The 20,617-nt window shown below is 49.8% G+C and overlaps 2 protein-coding genes across 2 annotated transcripts in view; both read right to left on the bottom strand.

Moving 5' to 3' along the window:
- Window positions 1-1,319: 1,319 nt before the first annotated feature.
- Window positions 1,320-12,626, bottom strand: LOC144155893 (uncharacterized). Its single transcript, XM_077687600.1, has 5 exons — window positions 11,816-12,626; window positions 11,683-11,743; window positions 10,337-10,483; window positions 8,093-10,230; window positions 1,320-5,652 (listed from the first exon to the last, which is right to left on the bottom strand). The coding sequence occupies exons 1-5, from the start codon at window positions 12,418-12,420 to the stop codon at window positions 5,541-5,543; spliced, it is 3,063 nt and encodes a 1,020-aa protein (XP_077543726.1). The 5' UTR covers window positions 12,421-12,626; the 3' UTR covers window positions 1,320-5,540.
- Window positions 12,627-14,653: 2,027 nt separating this feature from the next.
- Window positions 14,654-20,617, bottom strand: part of LOC144155897 (uncharacterized) — a 58,447-nt gene continuing 52,483 nt past the window's right edge. The window contains exon 21 of the mRNA XM_077687604.1: window positions 14,654-16,005. Coding sequence (XP_077543730.1) covers window positions 15,881-16,005 — 125 coding nt within the window. The 3' untranslated portion in view covers window positions 14,654-15,880. The remainder of the gene's footprint in view (window positions 16,006-20,617) is intronic.

The following is a 20,617-nucleotide window of genomic DNA, read 5'->3' as shown; positions in this document are numbered from 1 at the left end:
TCGGCGATGCGGCCGGCGACTCGGCAGCGGCTACTCGGAAAGACGCCACACAATCAGGCATCTGCGCTAGCAGTTTTACATGGTTCGGCTGTAGTATTACTGCACTTTGTCATGCTCCCCGTGATACGCCCTGCTGAACAGGCTGCAGTCCCATATTTACATGCAGTAGAGACATGGTCCTTAAAATCTGACCCCACGTTTAATGGGATTGCAGTTTTCAGCTTATTTAAAGCAGAATTTTCGTGTCGCTGTGACTTTATTTTCGCGACATGCAGGTTGCCATCGGATAATGACATCTCTCTCTTAAGCAGATTTGTTCTGAGGATCTTAATGAGGTGGTTTGGGTGAAATGAAAGGAACAGTGGGTCGATCATTTTCCCGCACTGGATGCGGCCCAACATGCTGCAGTGTGTTGTCGTCCGACATGCCTTGAAACATGGAGGTGTTTGTTTGGTGGTTGTTCATGACAATACGGATAATGAGGAACCCCGCTTCTTCCACAGCTCTCAGCACACCGAGAATCGGGTTACGGAGCCGGTCATTCTTCACGTTCCCACTAAAAAATACCCTAGGGGATAATGAAAGCAGTGGAAAGCCACTGCAGGACGAAGCAAAGGAGCCTGTTGGCTATTTCAGTGGCACTGCCAGTTTGAAGTTCACAGCCAATATAAACAAGACCGAAAATTTTGTCTACTTGACGGTCGTAAATTACTTTTTGCTGTATTGACATTTCGTCAATAATCAGGCTGCAGTATGGCTTTTTGTGACCGCAAGCTCTCTCTCTCCACTTGGAGCGAAGATACCACGAACTTTTGTAGTGTACTTCGACACGACCGCTTCAGCCGTTTTCTGCCCCTCACATGATCGTAGCCTTTACAAGTCGCCTTCCAAAACACACATTAGTGAAGCGTGGGTTCCTGCCACGTTGGCCGTGCCTTATCAAAGTTGATAATCTATTATTTGGCACACCTACGGTATCTCCTTGTTTTGCAGCTTCCGAAAGGGCCTTTAGAGCTTGCACAGCTCAATTGTCCTCGTATTGTTAACTTTCTCCCTGCATTCGTCACAGGTTTGCAAAAGTTTTTGCAAGCGTTCGTTTAGTCTCTGCACTTTCACTTCAAGACAGAGTGCGTTTCTTTGTCTCTTCAATATATCCAACCAGGTCGAATGTCGTTTGGCATTCTTCACTTTTCAATACACTGTGTTCCCGATCATCCACAGACTCGCCTGAAGTTAAGTTTCGTTGCGTCTGGTATCCACTGGCTGCGCTTTCAGCATCGATCGGGTTCGTCTAGATGAGGGTGGTGGTAAAAACATTTTTATTGAGCAGCCAAGGGAGCTGGAAAGGGACGTGGTCAGCCTCCTACGTCTAGGAGGCCACGAGCCTGCGCGGAATCCAGGGTTCGTTGCACCAGGGCAATTTGACGCTCCAGCGCCGAGCTGGTCAGCGCAGACTCCCACTGCTCAAGGGAGGGGGAGTGAATGGGGTGGGGGTGGTGGGGACATGAATACACAAGGTGGTAGGTTGTGAGAGGGGTGTCACATTGTGGGCAGTTGTGTGGAAAAATGGACGGAGATATGTGGGTGAGGATAGTGTGCTTGTGGGTTTCTGTTTGTAGACGCCAATATATGTGAGCTGGGTGATTGGAGAGACTGTGGTGTGGAGAAGGGTATGTTCTGGTGTGTGTGTAGTGCGCGAGGAGGGAGCTGTAGGTAGAGTCCAGCAGAGTTAGGATTTCATGGTCAGAGATGAGGCGCCCGGCGGTGTCGGTCCTTGCGAGTGCCTGGGTAAGGAGATCGCGGGCTGCGGCATGAGCCGCCTCATTCCCTGCAAGGCCAGCATAGCCTGGGGTCCAGATGATCGAAATTTCAATGTCCTCGGGAAGGTGTTGGAGCACTGGGAGAGCCTGGGGTGGTGCAAGGCCAGCTTGATACAGCCGACAGGCTTGTTGGGAGTCCATAATGATGGTCAAGTATGGTTGATGCTGGTGTGTGGTAGTTGCATGGGCGATGGCAAGCGCTTCGGCTGAGGTGACCGGCAGATCTCGATAGGTGACGGCTGTGGCCAGATGTCCGTTCGAGTCCACAGTAACTAGGGTGGTGCGCAAGTGGTTGGGAGTTATAGCAATATTTGTATATCGTGTTTGGGAGTCGGCGCCGTACCGTTTATCAAGCATCTTCACCCGGGCTTCGCGACGTCCTCAATTGAAGGATGAGTGCATTGTGTTTGGGTACCGGGCTAACCTTCAGGCGTTGACGAATGGACAGTGGGATGCGTTGGAGTTTGTGTTGAGGGGAGGGGGTGGGCCGGCCAATGTTTTGGAGAACGCGTCTACCTGAGGGAGTGAGGCCGAGGCGATGGAGGTGGGACGTCCGCTGTGCTTCTAGTAGTTCACTGAGCGTGTTTTGCAGGCCGAGGTGAAGCAGACGCGCATTGGAAGTATAAGTTGGGAGTCCAAGGGCAGCTTTGTACGTTTTCCGGATTAGAGCATCCAGCTTGTTGGCTTCCTGTGGTTTTAGGTTGACAAAAGGAGTTCCGCAGGTTATGCGGCTGACCAGCAGTGCTTGGACCAGGCGGCAGGTGTCTTCTTCTTTGAGGCCGTGAGTGGATCCTCTTATTCGTCGTATTAGGTGAGTGAGCTGTGTGACCATTTTCTGTAGCTGAGGCAGGAGGATGGCGCCGGAACCATCGTAGTGGATAGGCACAGACTTGGGGAATTGGGAAATTGGAGAGCCCTGGATGATAACTTGTGGATCGGGAGTAGCCGCAGCAATCCCACTTTGTGTGTGGTTGCGAAGGACTAGGAGAGCCGATTTGTTAGGTTCGCATGTCAAACCTCTGGGCGAGAGATAGTCGACAGTTGTGTCGATCGCTTGTTGGAGAGCGTCTTGTTGTGCGCCGCTGGAGCCTTGCGTTGTCCAAATGGTCAAATCGTCCCCGTAAAGAGCGTGCTGGAGGCTGGGGATAGCTTGTAGGTGACTCGGAAGGTGAAGGAGGGCAATATTAAATAACAATGGCGAAATAACGGAGCCTTGGGGGGTGACCTTGGGCGGAGTGTGGAAGATGGGGGATCGAAGGGGCCCAAGTCGCAGTGTTGCGGTCCGGTTTCGGAGGAAAGCTTTCACGAAGTGGAAAGTCTTGATGCCGCAATTGGTCGTGTTGAAGTTTTCCAAAATGGCTTGATGTGTGACGTTATCGAACGCACTCTTGACGTCAAGTGTTAAGATATCCCTAGGAGTGGCTCTGCTCAGATGATCTAGGACCTATTCCTTGAGCTGAATTAGTACGTCTTGCGTAGAGAGATGCTGTCGAAACCCGAACAGGGTTAATGGACACAGATTTTGCAAGTACGTAGATAAACGTTGATGAACCAGGTGTTCGAAAAGTTTCCCGAGGCAGGACATCAGGGAGATGGGCCGAAGGGTCGTGGGGGAGAGGGGCTTGTTTGGCTTTGGGATTAGAGTGATGTCCGAATATACGAAGCCTAACAAAACGTCTAGATGAGGGCGTTTTGCTTTTTTCCCACCCGACGCTAACGCTGGTTACCCTGAAATTCTCGCTTGCTTGCATGCAGCATGTGGGACACAAAGCAGCTTGGAACAAGATGGCAACATGTAGGTTGGGTAGGACGGAAGCTGAGTCGGCACGGCTGTTGGAAGCGGCAACTTGCGTTTCATTTCTACATTGTAATCATCTGCGGTGAAGTGAGGCGAACACACAACGTTCCTGTAGCCTGGCTGCCAGTGACTGCCCTTGTCGCTTTCTTGTCAGGAAATGTTTCGCAGCCAGGCATTCCGGAGGTTTTCTTTCGAAAGCAGCTCTTGGTAGCACAGTTCCGGGTTTCATGAGGCATTCGATTTACAAAGCGGAACACAACACTTTTTACGCATCGTGTGCAGTGTAATTCATCCACAGACTAGTAAACCTAATGGCAGTCACGAAAAAAAGTCGAGGTCGCACGTCGACTGGATGACCAGGTGCTTCAGGTTGAACTCTGTAAATCGGGCAGCTGCTGTGGCCGTGCATTTGAGGGCGGCAGAAATGGGTTGCTGTCAATTATTTAGTAGCTGGCTGAACTAGCAGGCATAACTTTGTCTAAGTGTAGCCACAGATAATGCCAACTTATCGGGAGAGACTGCGTTTTCTGCCAGCAATGCTGGCAGAAGTGCCTGTACATGTGCACGCGCGCTGGCGGCTGTCATTTGTGCCAGGTTGGAACACGGGCACTGGATTGCGGCAACCATAATGAATGGGTCCAACGAGTGCTTCCTGTGGTGCAACCCCACCCCTGCAACACTTGCGCCTCGAATGCCTTTTAACTGAATGTTATCGACTCAATTGTGAAGTTGTGCCAGTTGTGCCCCTCTGTTTTGAAATGGCATTTCGCTCAAGACATTCGAGTCGAATAAGCACCCTGAGACTCAATACTATTAATAATTAGATCAATAATTACAGCTTCTGCGACGGGCATTGGGGGCAATCATCCACACCGAAATGGTCGATGCGAAAAGCGTGGCATACTGGTGAAAAACACTGCGACCACGACCACGGTCACTTGAGAATGTATACACAAGCAGCACGCTCTACTGCCGCCCGCTACTTTTGTTTTTATTTTGTGACGCAGACAACTGCTGCTCGTCACTGGAAGTTCTGCAGCGTTTGAGACTGAAAACACCCCCAAGACACATTTGGGGCTCTCGAATGCCATATCTCGCACTCTCACGCACAGCGTTTCAAGTCAGCACAAAACAAACAATATTTTTATTTGTGGGTCCCAGCTAAGTCTAATGACATTCAGTTCGAAGGCATTCGAGATGCCAGTGTAGCAGGGGCATTACTTGCTCTGCAACCCTTCTTGTCGCGGCGAAATTTTCGCTTAGTTTAGCTCGTGCCTTACGACTAGTGAAACAACCACCAGCGCCCATAACGCGTTCCCGTTGGCTTTATTCAGAGCAGTGCAAGTGCAACAGTTACATGCCTAGCTTCCAAAATTTTAGATTCGCAATGGAGCGAGCAGGCCTAAACAAAATGAACAAGTTCCTTATCCCCTCCCTTCCCCCCGCTGCATTCCGCCGGGAGGTAAAAACAGCACCTCTCCCTTCTTCCAGCTGGAGTTGCTGCAAGCTCAACTTGAGGCTTTGCATAGTAATGTTGAAGGCATTTCTCCGTTCCAGCTGGGTGTAGGCCGTCGCACTTTCCAGCTGGTTGTGGGAGCAAGCTATTTTCTGCACAACTTCCAGCTGGCTTGCCGGAAGCAAACGGGTTGTTGCACATATTGAACAAACAGAAGCTGGCTACTGCTATGCAACGGGATATAACAAGACAGCCGGTGACTCGCTGAAGTGAGCAGGCTTCTCCAGCCGGCTGTGATGGGGGAGCAAGCGGCTTTGCGCTTCCTCCTAGCTGCAACAAGCTGCAAACAAGCAGCTAGTTTTGGTCAATCTCCCTTCCTCCTCCAGCCGACTTTGCTGGGCTCAAGTCTCCCTTCTTCCAGCTGACCTTGCTGGGGGAGAAGCAGATGCCTGCAAGGTAGCAGACATCAACGTCGCTTTTTCTTGAAACGGCCAGCTGGCGGTGGCGGGGCTGCCACGGCCTGCTGGCGGCTGTCCGGGGCTATAGACAAAGTCTCCTTGGGCTCGCCTGGCTTGTCGCTGCAATGAAAAAAATATTCAAATGACATCACTTTATGCAACATTTCCCTGCCATATTGGGAGCACGGACAAGAAGCCTTCACAGCATCAGCTCGGCTGGGTCCGTCACACCGCAAATGTAAGCCTTTCTCCTCCAACCCAATAGTCAACTATTTTGCTGCAAATTGAACTCCTCGGAGGACAGGGTGTACAAGGCCATATTGACTGGACGCCGGGCCATGAGGAAACGAACACTATTGGTTTGCCCACAAGGAAGCGCAGGAGGGCATCGATCATTCCTTTCCACCGAACTCCTCGTCCCAGGGCAGCTGAAGTGTTCATAAATACTAAGTTGTGCTGACACTGCATATACTGCCCATATAATTCAGAAATGGACTTGCAGACCTGAAGGACGGGAACATTGCCCTTATTGCAATCTGGGCGTCAAATCTAATTCATCATCATCATCATCAGCCTGGTTGTGTCCACTGCAGGACAAAAGCCTCTCCCAAAGATCTCCAACCACGCCTATCGAGTGCGAGTTGAGTCCGCGTTTTCCCCTCAAATTTTCGCAACTCGTCTCACCATCTTGTCCTCAGCCGACCCCTATTGCGTTTGCGGTTTCTTGGAAGCCAATCTGTTCAATGGATGGTCCACCTGTTGTCTGTCATGCGCTTTATATGACCCGCCCATGCCCATTTCCTTTGCTTAATTTGAACTAGAATGTCATCCACCCTAACCTGTTCCCTAATCCATGCGGCTGGTTTCCTGTCCCTTAGCGTGACCCCTAGCTAGCATTCTCCTTTCCATAGCCCGTTGTGCGGATCTAGGGGTTTGTTCCAATTTCCCTTTAGACGGCTTCGTTGCCGTCTTCGCAGACAGTACGCCATGTTAAGCCCCGTTCCAATTCGAAGGAAGCAGTCAACGAAGACTGCTTTGAAGAGACAGCATCGAACGTCTCACCATCTTGTCCTCAGCCGACCCCTATTGCGTTTGCGGTTTCTTGGAAGCCAATCTGTTCAATGGATGGTCCACCTGTTGTCTGTCATGCGCTTTATATGACCCGCCCATGCCCATTTCCTTCGCTTAATTTGAACTAGAATGTCATCCACCCTAACCTGTTCCCTAATCCATGCGGCTGGTTTCCTGTCCCTTAGCGTGACCCCTAGCTAGCATTCTCCTTTCCATAGCCCGTTGTGCGGATCTAGGGGTTTGTTCCAATTTCCCTTTAGACGGCTTCGTTGCCGTCTTCGCAGACAGTACGCCATGTTAAGCCCCGTTCCAATTCGAAGGAAGCAGTCAACGAAGACTGCTTTGAAGAGACAGCATCGAAGTAAACAACGATGCAGGCTACCTTCCTGTCTAAACTACTAAGCGACGCCAGCGCCACCTTTTTGCGCACTAATGCTCCAACAAATCAACTTCTTATTTACTAAAATATTTAGTATAGTTTAGTACTGGTGAAGATGCTTTTGTTTAGTTTTTAAATTACATAATGCTGGTAATAATAACGGTAATATTTACGAAACGTGCGGCGTGCGTTTCTCAACATGTCGGCTACAAAGTTGTCGTCTGCGTTGGTGACCGCTGCGCCGTTCCAATTCTGCTTCCTTTAGACGTCTAATTTGACGGGTTTGTAGCCTGTCTACTAAGCTGTCCACGAATTGGAATGCAGCCTAAGTTTCCTTTCAAGTTGTTTAGTGAGACCCCAAGTTTAAATCTGCACCGTACGTCATTACTGGAAGAGAGCACTGATTATGGACCAGCTTTTTGAGGGAAAGCGGAAGCTTGCAAGTTAGGATATCTGAATTCTTACCCAAATCTAATCTAATCTACACCATCTTATTTGGTCATGCGTACACTTCCAGAAGCATCGAATACAGCTTCTATCACATCACAACTCGCTTACCTTCTCTGAAATATCAGACAACATAGACCGCAGTGAGCTTCTTTCGGAGCTTGCTAGCTTTGCAATTAAGGGTGGTCTAGCACGAGTTGTCTAGCAGGGCGACACCGAGTCTGTCATTCTGACTGAACAACTGAAATGTGAAATAAGGTTGAAGTGTGAGCTGAGTGTGAACTACATGTGAACTGTGAAGTGTGAACTAAGAACTGAAACTGATCATACTCTATAGTATATCCCCTTCCCATCCCAACCCAAACCACCTCATTAGAATTGGCCTTCCTGTCAAATAAAAGCTTCAACTAGAGGAAATGACACGAGAGTGCTCAGTCACATTTACACGGTTGGCATTTGGCCATTGATGAGTTTGGGGAACACATTCACATTAGCGTACAAACCGAGTGAGTAGCCTCGACAGCTGTAGTTATCACTAAACAAAAACATTTTGGACACAGGCCTGCACATGTGCTCTGTTTGGGGTCAAAGCATGCATGGTTATTGAGTAGCTCGGGAGCTCAGCTCACGTGCACCAGATGAACATCTGCAAACACCACTTGCCTTGAGCAGCGGCTCTGTCCAGTGGAGATGATGTGCCACCCTGGAGAGTGGCTCTCTGTTGGGGAGCTGCAGCTGGAAAGCGAACACCCTCCGTTGCCACACAGCTGCAGGCCTTCCCGGCTGGCCGATTCTTGAGCACCACCACCCCTCATGGGCCCCATCGTGATTGGCAGCTGCTGCTCGGCCCTCTGCTCCTCCTGGGCCTGCTCGGCGTCTTCGGGCACACTGCTGCCCTCCATTCCGTGCGTTTCAGGACCAGAAACGCTGACGGCACCTGTGAAGTCCGGCATAGCAGCAAACGGCCGTGGCACAAACCCACGGGGTGCCAAACGTGGTGGCAGCCTCGGAAAAGCACTCAGTCCTAGCGGTTTAGGGCCGATGGGCCCCTTAGGGAAGCGGCTCAGTGGTGTCTTAGGCGTATGGTGCACAAAGGGATGAGGGGCTGGGCCCACAGGATTACTTGTCTCGTGAACAGCCGTGGGTGGCTGTGAAAATGGCACAGGCGGGGGCGCAGTGGTTGCGCTAGTTGTCGGCACCGGGCTGGTGGTAGCAGTGGCTCTACTGTCATCACTGTCCTCTGCTGCAGAGCATGTAGGTACTGCCTGTGGATCAGGCACGGGCTCTGCCAAGAGCCCAGTGTTGTTGGGCATGGCTGGCCTCTGGAAGTAGAGGCCGGGCGGCGGCGGCAGTCGCGGTGTGGCCGCTTGAGGCACGAACGCGGGCGCCGTAATGCATGCCTGCATGCTTGGAGCAGGCATTACGGGGGTGCCCATGGGTAAGTGAGGCCAAGCTTGCGGTGCACAGTCGTTCATGGGCCTTGGTGGAGCCCTCAGGTCTGGTCTGTTCTCTATTCGGGAGGGCCACGGGGGCTGGCCAAGAGGAGGCCATGGCGGAGCCCACGGGCTGTTCCACTGGGGTCGGGGTCCCGGGTTCAGCCTCAGTGGCGGTGTCACGATAAGTCGGTGGGGGGGTCGGAGATGTGGAGGCACATAGCTGGGCCTTGCACCCTGGGCGGTCCATGGTGCAGGGTCGTGATGCCATGCAGCTGGCCTTGGCATGGCCGCATGACTGGGCTGTGCGGGCGAGTATGGGTATGCCCAGGGAATGGCACCGTAGTGCCCCACGGGTGGAGGGGGCAGTGAGGAGCCATTTGGAAAGGCCACGTGGAAAGGGTGAGCATACGCTGGGCTCGCTGGCACAGACACAAGGTGGTGCTGAAGCATCGCAGAATGGTCAGGTGCACTGGGTGGACCGTTAGTCGGGAAGTGATCGGGCAGGGCAAGAGGGCCCTGCATGCCGCTCGCTGCGCGAGGTGCATGGAGAAAAGCTTTGCTTGACAGATTGTTAGGTTTTGGGTGAGCCCCCGCATAATTTCCGTGCTCAGATGACCCAGACTGGGTCGCTTCAGAAGGCCAAGAGGCCATCTGGGCAGCAGTGCACGGAGCCTGTGTAGTGTGGCTTGCCGTAGGGGGGGAAACTGACACTGCGCCGCTGGGCACGGCACTCGTGCCTGGTACCATTGTGAAAGAAGGGCCCTCAACAGTTTCACAATGGCGGTCAGCTTCCTCGCGTTGTTCACTCGAGGTATTAATGCTGTTCGAGTCTACCTTTGTGGCAATGCAGCCATTCTCTGCGATGCTCAAAACGACGCCCGGAGTGGGGTCATCAATAATGCATGAATTGGCGACATCATAGGCCAGCTTCTCAGCAGCTTCATCTTCCAACATTGCTCCTAGACCAAAGAGCGGCCGAGCTGGGCCCCTGGGGAAAAAGGTTCTGCTGGCAGGGGCCGTGGCACTGCTTCTTGTGGACACAGGACCGTGCGAGTGATCCGGCGAGTGCTCAGCAGGCGCACCACTTGGCCCAGTAGGGTGCTGCACGGGTTGACCGGCTCCAGCTTGATAGTGTGCAGCTGGAGGCGGGCGGGACTCTGCTGACGGGCCTTGCGCGTGTTCTGTAGGCCTTGGGCGACTATTTGACTCATCACAATGGGGTGGTTTCGGAGCTAGTGGCAACTTGGGGCGAGCTCCTTGTCCTGTGGCGTTCGTCAGTCCCATGCAAGACTGAGGCGTGAAAGGCTGCGCAGCAGCCCGAAGTTTTGAGGTGGACGCCTTGGCACTACCACTGGTTCCAGTGTCCTGCAGGCGACAACAGATGCACACTAGTCTGCATCCACTGCACTCTATGCATTTCTAACAGGCTGAGCTTAATGGGCTTAATTTGTCCACACAAGGTGTAACATACCCAAGGTTTTGTCATTTCCTGGCAGTGCTGGAGCAAGTCGTCAATTTTTTCGTCCAGCCCCTTCCGGAGTGCGGCAGCCTCAGCCCTGCTAACACGCCGTGGCGGCAAGGAGCTCTTCAGTGGCCTGCCAGCTGGGCCCAATTCGCCCTGCACCCACAAGTGCAGGCATTGGTCACTGCAATCACTGCCTTTCCTGGGCTTTGATGGAAAGAAATTAATATGCCCAAGCAGTGCTACAACACAAGTGGGAGAGACTCGCATCAAAGATGCATGCTCCTAGACCAAAGGTGTGGAAGTGGGTTTCAATACGGTGTAAGCGCACGTGCGTGCATGCATGCATGCACACATCAACATCAGACAGTAAAAAAATTCTGGCCCGGGCTCATCTGAATTGGTATTCTACAATTCTTCCCGAGCTTAGCTTAGATTTGAATAAACTGCATAAATCGACACTGGTGCCTTCTTGAAATTTTTTAGTATACAAGAAAAGAATCAGTGATGCACAACCCACACAGATGCAAAAAGGCAACACCCAGCACCCATGTCCTCCCCCGCACTTTTGTATTACAGAATATGCAAATTTTTAATGTTTCTCACAGCTAAGCACAGGGTGACACCAAGTTTCCACTGGCAAAATGGCAGCATGAGGCAAGTATTCCAAGGGGGGGTTCGCAGGTAGGGAAGGGTTTCACAGGGCTATGACACCTGAGTGAAGACATTCAAGGAAGTATTGCAAAATTCCCGCAACCTTTACACAGCAACCACCTGTTATCACAAAAGCCTTTTACCTGCCAGCAAAGCACTCTGTACAGGTGGTTAACCAGCGGAGCTGTAACGTGTGGCCAGTGTTTACCCATGCGTTTTGCCCCCTGCGATGTGCCGTTCCCACTTACCAGGGCCAGTAGATGCGAAAGTATAGTTGAATCTATAGATTTAGCCAACCTCTCTGCCCTAACTATTAACTCCCCCCCAATCTTTTTTTTTTTTTTCGCGCATGGGGTTGCACCAGAGGTGTTTTCTATGTATACAGAACCGCGTATTTTCCTTTAGCCTAGACATATAAAGCTCGCCTTAAAGATTGTACATATCTAGTTCCAGGCGCCTTGGAAAAGCTTTAATCGTACCAATTTGCTAAGAGCACAAGTATTTCTCCAAATGGTAGCTAGTGTTGCTTGACCTGTGCTAACAGATCTGCACAGCACGACTACACTGGGGCCTCTGAAAAATGACTGCACCTGCTAACCTGACAAGAGGATTTTGCTATGCACTGCTGAGGTTTTCATTTAGTCGCCCCTTTGCCTTGCACCAGGTTGTGGTAGCATGAATGTGTGCACCAGCACTCGTACCTGGGGATTCTTGTGGCCCTTACAGCACCCATGCACCAGTGCAGAGGCCCACGGCTGGCCCCTGTGGCATAAAAACAAAGCTCAAAGCCAGGTTCCCCTCAGGGAAGGCTTGATTGAGTGCAACCCCACCTACCCTGAAGTGCCAGGCACAGCTTGCTCGTGTCTAGGTCCTGAGGGTGCGCAGGCCTGGAACATTGCGGGGACCTCGGCAGCAGGTCTGACCAACAGAAGGTCTTGAACCCATGTGGGATGCCACAAGTTGGACTTGCTCCAGGGACGCTTATCCACAGTGCTCTGCGCCCCGACAGGAGCATTGCCCTGCCGGGCACAGCAGGCCCCCCCCTGCAGCGTCCCTCCACTGGCCTCTGCGATGGGCTGACCTGCGCTGCTGTCATCCTTGGGTGCAGGGTGCTCTTCTTGGGCCGGCCCCACAGCGTGGTCCCCCACGTCGCCCGAGGACAGGTCCACTCGCTCACGGTCGGGCCACTGGGCCCCAGTGTCAAGCTTTGCTGCTAGCTGTTGCTTGGCCAGACCGTCCCCCTGGCCAGCGTCGAGGACGCAGCTCGCGGGATTCGGGGCTTCGCCAAACAGAGCATGGTTGCCCAGGGCCTGCAGCAGAGTGTCGCCACACCCATTCCTGGTCCAATCCCAGAAGCGCACGGGGTCCTCAAAGATGTCTGCATCAGTTTTGTGTTTTGAGAGCATGGTGGCAACGATCCGGGCCAGTGCCGTCCCCATATTAAGGGGCCCGGTGTTGTTGCTCGGCTGTGGTGGTTCTCCTCCCGACGCCTGCTTCTCCTCCACCACCACCACTGCCGCCTCGCCCTCCTCCTGGGAATGCGAGAAACCATGAGCCTTGGGCCTCCACCCGTCTGGCCAGCGCTGCAGGTGCTCATGCAGAGCAGTGCAGACAGGGGGGGGGAGGCGTGCCCACAACCTACTGTGCACCAAGCACCATAATTGCCACCAAGCACCAAGCTGCTAGTGTTTCACACCAATGTCGAACACGACACCAAGCATTAGGCTGCTGCACAAGGAGCAAGACGTGCGAACAATCATTTCAAGCACCAACACTGACTGTTCCAAGGCTTGTGCTCTTTTCTAATTATTTCACTAGAGTTGCGATACTCATGTTACCCCATCTTTGTATTTTGCCGCCTTCAAAATGCTGGCACGGTGGTGGACATAGTGTAGCAACCGAAGGTCCACCCCCAGTCCTGTTGCAGCGCAGCTTTTACATGCTGACAATTCCCAGTCTTGCAAGCATGCACACACTTCCCAGGGACCAACCACCCATGCAGCTCGATGCCGAGCTCAATCGACAAATGCACTTGTGCAGCCTGGGTGCACGCACGTAAAGTGCAGCCAAGGCTGTGGGTGCCTAGAATATCTTTGCGCTCCTAGCACAAGGTTGGCGATAAGCTTTGCACTATAAGCCCAGCCTGGACACGCGTAGGGGAAGTACATGCAAGCATACCATGACGAGGCTATCTTCCACAGCACAGCTGGCTCCTCCAGCGTAGTCGAGGGGGGGGGGGGATCCGCCAAAGCTTCCAACCATCTCAATCTCGTAAATCCCGCACACAATGGCAAGTACAAGAAATCTGAGAGGTGGAAACTGCTCGGAGGAGGACCCGAGTTGCTCTGGATGACTTGCGCAACACGTGTCCCGAAGCAACATCCCAGGCAATTATCCGTGTGCGTAAGAATTGCCCCAGAATCCGAAACATTTGATCAGCACTTTCTCCCATGGCAGTACAGATTCTCACAATGGGGACAGCTTTCATAGCCTGCCCTTTGCACGAGTTGCTCGGCATGTATGCACTACTAAGGAAAGACATATGTACACTTGCAGCGGTGGATGCTTGCGCAGTTGTGCCAATCGAGTTACGAGTCTTCAGCCAAACAAGATAAGAGGGGTAGACGCACCTTGTGACAGCATAGGGCCCACTAAATTGCACTACTGCAATACGTACTGCAGGCCCCAACCCTCCCAAGTTCAATGAAAACGCGACTGGCTGACAGTAGACTCCTTGGGTTTTCTGCTGCTGTTATGTGCCGTCACCCCACCAATGCATACTGCCCAAGGCAAGGTTGTAGCTGACACGTTTTTTCTCATCAGTACAGTGTCTGCATCTAGGCCTTGCTTACAATGACAATCTCTTTTAAGCACAAGGCATTGTCGCAACAAAATTTTTATGGCTTCAAGCACGTGAAACTATTTGTCCTCTGTATGGGTTGCTTAGCGGCACTGGAGGCTTCAGAGCTTTGCAACTGAAAGATCCTACGTTTCATAGCTTTCTCAGCTTTAAATGGTTAGCAATGTCTTGTTTGCCAACAATAAAGCTGGCATTTTCACTCCAGTTTTATTTTTGTGTAATGCCAAAGAGCATGTCACATGTCACAAAGTGTCTAGATCACTTTCATTGCAAAGTTGGAAGCAAATTAAAAAAGGATTGTTTGTGTTGACGCGGCAGCCCCCAGGCAAAGTTGGTTATCAAGCCCCGCTCCTTATACATGGGTCTTGATAACCCCGGCAAAGCTTTCCAAGGAGGTGCTGCTGCCTGGGAGCAGGTATTATATGCAAGGTGAAACATTTCAATGGAACTAAAACGAAGTCTACTGCCTGTGATGAGACATCCCTTTTATAACATTTTATACTTGCATGTCCCTGCCTCAGTGCTTCAGAGAGATGTTACCTGCTCCACCAATCCCATTTCAATATGCATTTGCCATTTGGGATGTCACAAATAGTTTGGGAAAATGAACACAGGGGGCAGCACCTGTTTTCCTGCTTTTAGAATTTGTGTCAACAGGCAACTGCTGCGACTTGTTTTTACACTTGTTTTTACTTGTTTTTACACTTCCCCTTGTTTTTACACTTCAGCGTCCACCGAATGCATGCATGTTAAAGTACACTTGTTTTTTGAACCTGCACTGCACAGGCCACGTACAATGGAAGGTTGCTTGATTCCGCAGGACACGACAGTCTTTATTGCCAACAGACGAGTGGGCTACAGGGCATAGCAAAAAGAACAAAGCTACAGGTGTACCCGCACAATGCAAGTTGCAGCTTGCAAGGTTCGTCGTATTTACAAATGAACAATATCATATTCAACAAATAATTTTTTTTAAATAACAAGAAAATATATTTATAAAGTTAAATTTTCATTTTGCGTGACTTGCCCAGAGACAACAACCTTTCTTGTGGCTGTGTATGTGTGTGCAGTGTGGCCCAGTCAAGTACTTGTGTGCAAGCTTAAAAAAAACAACTGCCATTAAGCAATGCTTGGGACATTTGGGAGCAGCCCTTACATTTTTGACTAAGTTTTTACAGTACTAAATAGTTGTGGAAAACACTGTTCAAAACACTTTATCAATAAACTGTAAAGTTCCATGCACAGTGTATGCAATGTGTCCGCACGTCTAGTGTAAGAGGGCACTCACAACCACGACGTATAAAAATGCTTAACAAGCCAAGCTTTCTTTTTTTACACGAGTGGGATTACTGCAGAAACACCTGCATTAAACTCTGCAAAAAGTTTTTAAAGGATACATTGCACTCATTATTTCACCTTTGCTGAATAACAAGAAATTTGAGATGGCCGAAACTATTGCAATTTACTTTTCAAGCTTGACCCTATTTAGGTCATACTTCTGTGTAAGTGTGTATATATATGTATTTTTATATAGACTATATCATGTTTAGGGTCTGAAGTTACCAGTAAATCTGACAAGATAAAATTCCACAAGCCCGAACACAGGACTACATGAGCAACTGTCAAAAATAGCTAAAAGAATGCAGGTTCATTATACTCCTATAACAGGATCTTTTTTTCTCTCTCTCTCTCTCTCTATTATCAAGGGGAACACCTTATACAAGTGCAATCTGCTTTGTACTTGGGCACATCAACATTGTGACAGCAAAACACTCAAAAAACATACTGTGCAAAAAAAAAGAACCAGGGAACGGAAGAGGGGAGGAACCAGTGCTGGGCAGAAGCAGCGACTACATGGGGTCGACAGTCACTTTCGGAGGAACGCCCACGCCGGAGACCCAAGTCCCTCACATACGCGCACGCATTGCACACATCCACACGCTTGTCACGCCCGGGGGTAGAAAAAACTGGCTGCTCACAGAAGCTGACTAAAAACACTTTGATCTGACCACTGTTCACACCTAAGCTCGACGGTATCTTCAAAAACGTTCTGCGCACACAGGCTGTTTTTCCTCACAACTGGTTGGGGACAGTACCTTGAGCATCAGCTTCTCTTCTCCGCTCAGTGCCCAGACTGAATTGAAGCCATCATAGATGGTCGTTTCTGGGAAGGAAGTGGAGAGAAAAATCCCAATTACCACGGGCCGTGCACCACATTCACCACACAGGTTTCCTCCTCTGGCACGAGCTACCGTAAGAGGTAGCCAACTGGAAGCATTTCAAGTGAAACTTGACACAGCACCAGTACCGACAGTGCAAGACTACTATGTATCTTGCTGAATATGCTAGGCATAAGAAGAGCGCACATTATTGGCATCTTCGTTTGCCAAGGCAGCAGGGAAAAGCAGCCGGGGTCAGACTATTTGGTGTGGAGCAGCTTGGCCAAAAGTCCAATTACAGAACAGCTGTTCCAATGTGCCCAGGGGAGCACATTGCTGCTGTGCTCCCCTGGGCACAGCAGCAATGTGCACAGGGGAGTAGCACTGTCACATCGAACCACAATTTTCGCATTGGAATTCACTAAAATTGAGGCAATTCGAGGGTAAGCTGTGTACTAACTACCAGAATTTACAACAGTGGTTATAATTATTTTTATATTTTAACTTTAAAGGACCCTGAAAAAAAATGCTTTGAACACCTTTGGTAACACAGTAAATGAACAAGTTCAGGCTTAGGTTGGTGGTTAAGAAATATTGAAGCTATTAGGGCTCTACAAGGGCACAGATTGTGCCCCTTAATGTTTTTTGAGTCCGGTCATTCTTTGGTATTGCAGTCAGCATCAGGGCTATTGGTCGGCCAAAGAAAGGAATGCCAATCTCAATGGTAGGCATGCCCTCACAACAACCTAGAAAGCACATGGTTGAGTTCTAATTATTAGCACTGGAAAGGCCTATAGCTTCTGCATTACTTCCAGGCACGAAGGACACTGCCACAGTAGCAATGACTAGCCCAACTTAAACATGCTCTTGTTCAAAGCAGCAAGCCAAGCCATAAACAGCCACAAGCACCGAGTACACATGGTACGCCTCAAGCTCTACGCCACAGTGCATGAAACAGGCCACCACATGTTTTTTTGGATGTGAAGTACAGAACCGCTTGCTTCTAGGTGGTATTGTGGAAGAAACAAGCTACCACATGGCACTGCTGCCTGTTTTACCATTTTAGATAAGGGCTGTGAAGTTGCACAAACAGCTCACAGTACTGGCCTCACTAAATTTATAACAAACATTGCCTTGTTCAGGTAGCAAGCATAAAGATTTCAGCATTAACTGCATTTAACTGAGCAGACAATCAGTGAGATGGCACTCAAATGCAACCGCAAATTGAAACCACGGCTTCAAAAGACACACACACCTTTGCAGCAATAAAGCAAATACTACCAACAGAGTGAGAAAACATGCAACGACAGTATATATAGTTACTCAAGCAGCCTGAAACCGCCCATAAGCAGGGAACATCATGAGTTACGATTTTTTTTGCTTGTCCTGCTGGCCAACTGAGTTCCCTGTTGGGCTGCAAATGTCACATCTTAGCCTAATAATTTCCCCAGCCAGAGCACTTCACCACCACTGACAGGAGCCTTGATGACCGTGTATGTTGACAATAGCACCAGCTTTAGCTCACGCTAGACTAACTTCTGGCAGTGAATTATGAAAGGCCCAGGACTTCAAACAAAGCTTGTTGTATTGATGTTCTAAGTACACCATGGCCGCTGGTTTTCCTTCACTGCAAGCGTAACAAATCGTGAATTAGACCAGACCAGTGCTGAAAATGCCTCTGTTTTGGCACATACAGTGCTGAAGGCAAAACGGCAACTCTCGACAGGTCTTAACAATTGGAGCAACAAACAAAGATGGCTTGCTCCCAATATACGCAATGGGACATGGAAACTGAAGCCATACAGCAATTGTTTGATTGATTGATTGTAGGGTTTAACGCGCCGACGCAACGCAGGCGATGAGACGCGCCGTAGTGGAGGGCTCCGGATTAATTTCGACCACCTGGGGATCTTTATCGTGCGCCGAAATCTCGGGCGTTTTTGCTTTTCGCCTCCATCAGAAAAGCGGCGGCGGTGGCCAGGAATCGAACCCACGACCTCGTGCTCAGCAGCGCAACGCCTTAGCCACTGAGCCACCGTGGCGGGTCATACAGCAATTGTACATACAAAGAATAGTACAAATACCTAGTGTGTATAATAACACTGAAAATCGTTTGCATGAATAGAAGGCAAATATTGCGAAAAGGGTATTGTGACTGTGCAGGCCATAAGATAAAACCAAATTCTCATAGCAAATTAAAATTAATGTGAAATGAAAAATGCACGACATCTCTATTAATGGTGTGAGCTAACCCACACAAAGAGACTTGGTGGGGGACTAGAAAATAGTCTGAACAATGCATGAAGGGAAATATCGACAACCACAACAGCTGGCAAACGGAGTGCAGCCTGTGGCAAAGGTCAAAAAGAGAAACGTTTTGATGGCTACAGTATTTGCGAAATACATGTTTCAAGCACAGAGGCACAATAGGCGGAGTCATTATCAGAAAAACTTGCCACAGGAGGAAGTGTACAATTAATGCAGTGAAGGATAGCCAAATCACAATTTTAGTAGTGCACATAGCCTTGACACGCACATTAGGACTGCTCCTGAACACAGTGCAAACACGGCAAAAAGGTGGCCATAACTTTATTTCCCACCCCACAGTGAAGCAAGCTATAACATGCTTGAATCTCGCAACAAATGCATCACCATAAGGTAGCAGCATAAAAAGTTTGAACAGTGCACAAAGGGCTCATCTCCATGACATACTGTGACCACTTTTCGATGCCTTCAGTGCAGATTATGCACACAGAATAGACACTGAACTAGTGCATCTTGAAGTAGGTGCTACCGATTACACCAACTAAGGGCTGGATGTTTGTGGAACCCCTTCGTGTACATCACATATGAAATATTGCAGTACAACATAGCAGCCTTTTTTGAGGCGTGGGGAGAATTTGCACTGCTCGGCAAATGTGCTATCGTATTTACACTCGTGTCAATCCAATTGTTGTATCCCAAGATGTACACTTACTATATGTAACTGTATGAATGGAAGTACATCATATCACTGCATAGGACGGTTGGCGAAACAAACTGGCGAGTCCTTGTACGATGGGTTTGGCATATGCATAAGTGAAAGGCAGTTTCCCAAGAAAATTTTGTACGCACCTGTGCCCTGGTCAGATGAGGAGGAAGCAGCAGGCTCTGAGACCACCCCTGGCATTCACCAACAAACATCTGTATTTAGTACTGTATTTATGGCTGTCACCCTTTCTGCTTCCACCACTCAAGATCACATGCAAAAGTGCTAGACTTCTGTTAATCTAGCGTATAAAAGCTATGAAGGGCAGCAAATGTATTACTGGCAGCATGCTGTCACGAAATGGGGCCCTCGTTTGGACGTTTTTTTTTTCAATACTATATAATTTGACTGCATGCAACAAAACACATGCAAATTGTGTTGATGTACTGGCCACCACTTCTAAAGGAAACAGCCACACTGCCACGTGCACGTTATGAGGGGAAGCACACCTGTGGTAACTGTACATGCTTGCAGTGATGTTTTAGGTAATGATGCAACAGGCAATGATACTGTTTTGTAATGTGCATATTATATGCAAGAAGCATGCTTACAGGACAACCAGCCAGCATACAATAACATGCACTTTCTGGATCATGACAATTACCCAAAGGATGTTTATTGCCCCCATGCATTTAAGCCTCCAACCACAGCATAGCACAAAACCTAATTAAGAATTGTTTTTTGTACCACACAGCCGTGTTGCTTAATTTAAGCCTTAAGTTTATATACATCTATTAGTCAAAAGTTAGAGGGAATAATATTTGTAGCCACATGGCTGCATTATCAGGTGGATGCCTGCACTTTGGGGAAGGGGCAGATTCCCGTCTGTCCTTCGCTTGAATTAAGTTGCCCTGGCACTGCACATGGCCAGCTTCGAGTTCACCTCAACTGGTAGAGCGACGGCCCTGGACAGATGGTCCCAAATCAAAACCCACAACAGGACAAAGTTTTTCTAAAAAAGCTGAATAGCTTGCGGTCTTCCTTTGCATATTTGAATGCAATTTAGTGTGCGTAAAAAGTATTCCCCACCTCGTGCTGACTGATTATCACAACCATTGGCATAATTGCACGAAAGTTCCATCTGCATTTACAGCTGAACTTAAGACAACGCGTTAAACTGAGTGATCTTGCTCGCGTCTGCTCCACTCGATTAATCAGGCCCGGACTCACCGGGGACAGGCTCAGCCGCCTGCCTGGGGTTAGTGTTTTGGGGGTTGTTCTGGCCACCGGCCGCCCGTGAGTAGCCACCACGCCCCCGTTTTTTGCGACTCCTCGCACTCCCCGAGAACTTCCTGGGCGGTTGTTTTGGCTGGACAGCTAGCAGGTGAGGAAGAGACGCGCCAGGCAGTCATGTTGAGGGCCTGCTGGGCAGCAGCGCATTCTTCGCCAAGCGCACAGCTCTTCCACCAACCGCAGCACCTCACTTCCACGTGTCCTCGCAACGCACTGCACTACAGTCATGCACTTGTCAAGTCAAACCTCGGTGTGCAACACGCCATGAAAGTTTGTCATGCAAAACAGAACTGGCTTTTAGACAATCTTCACACAAATCATTGTTGTCACCTGCCCCCAAAAAGTGGGGACAACAG

The sequence above is a fragment of the Haemaphysalis longicornis genome, unplaced genomic scaffold, assembly GCF_048455015.1.
Source record: "Haemaphysalis longicornis isolate Haplotype H1 unplaced genomic scaffold, Haemaphysalis longicornis Haplotype H1 scaffold_1, whole genome shotgun sequence".
NCBI classification, from domain to species: Eukaryota; Metazoa; Arthropoda; class Arachnida; order Ixodida; family Ixodidae; genus Haemaphysalis; species Haemaphysalis longicornis.
The sequence above is the reverse complement of the archived record's forward strand: the minus strand, read 5'-3'. Positions and strand labels throughout refer to the sequence as shown.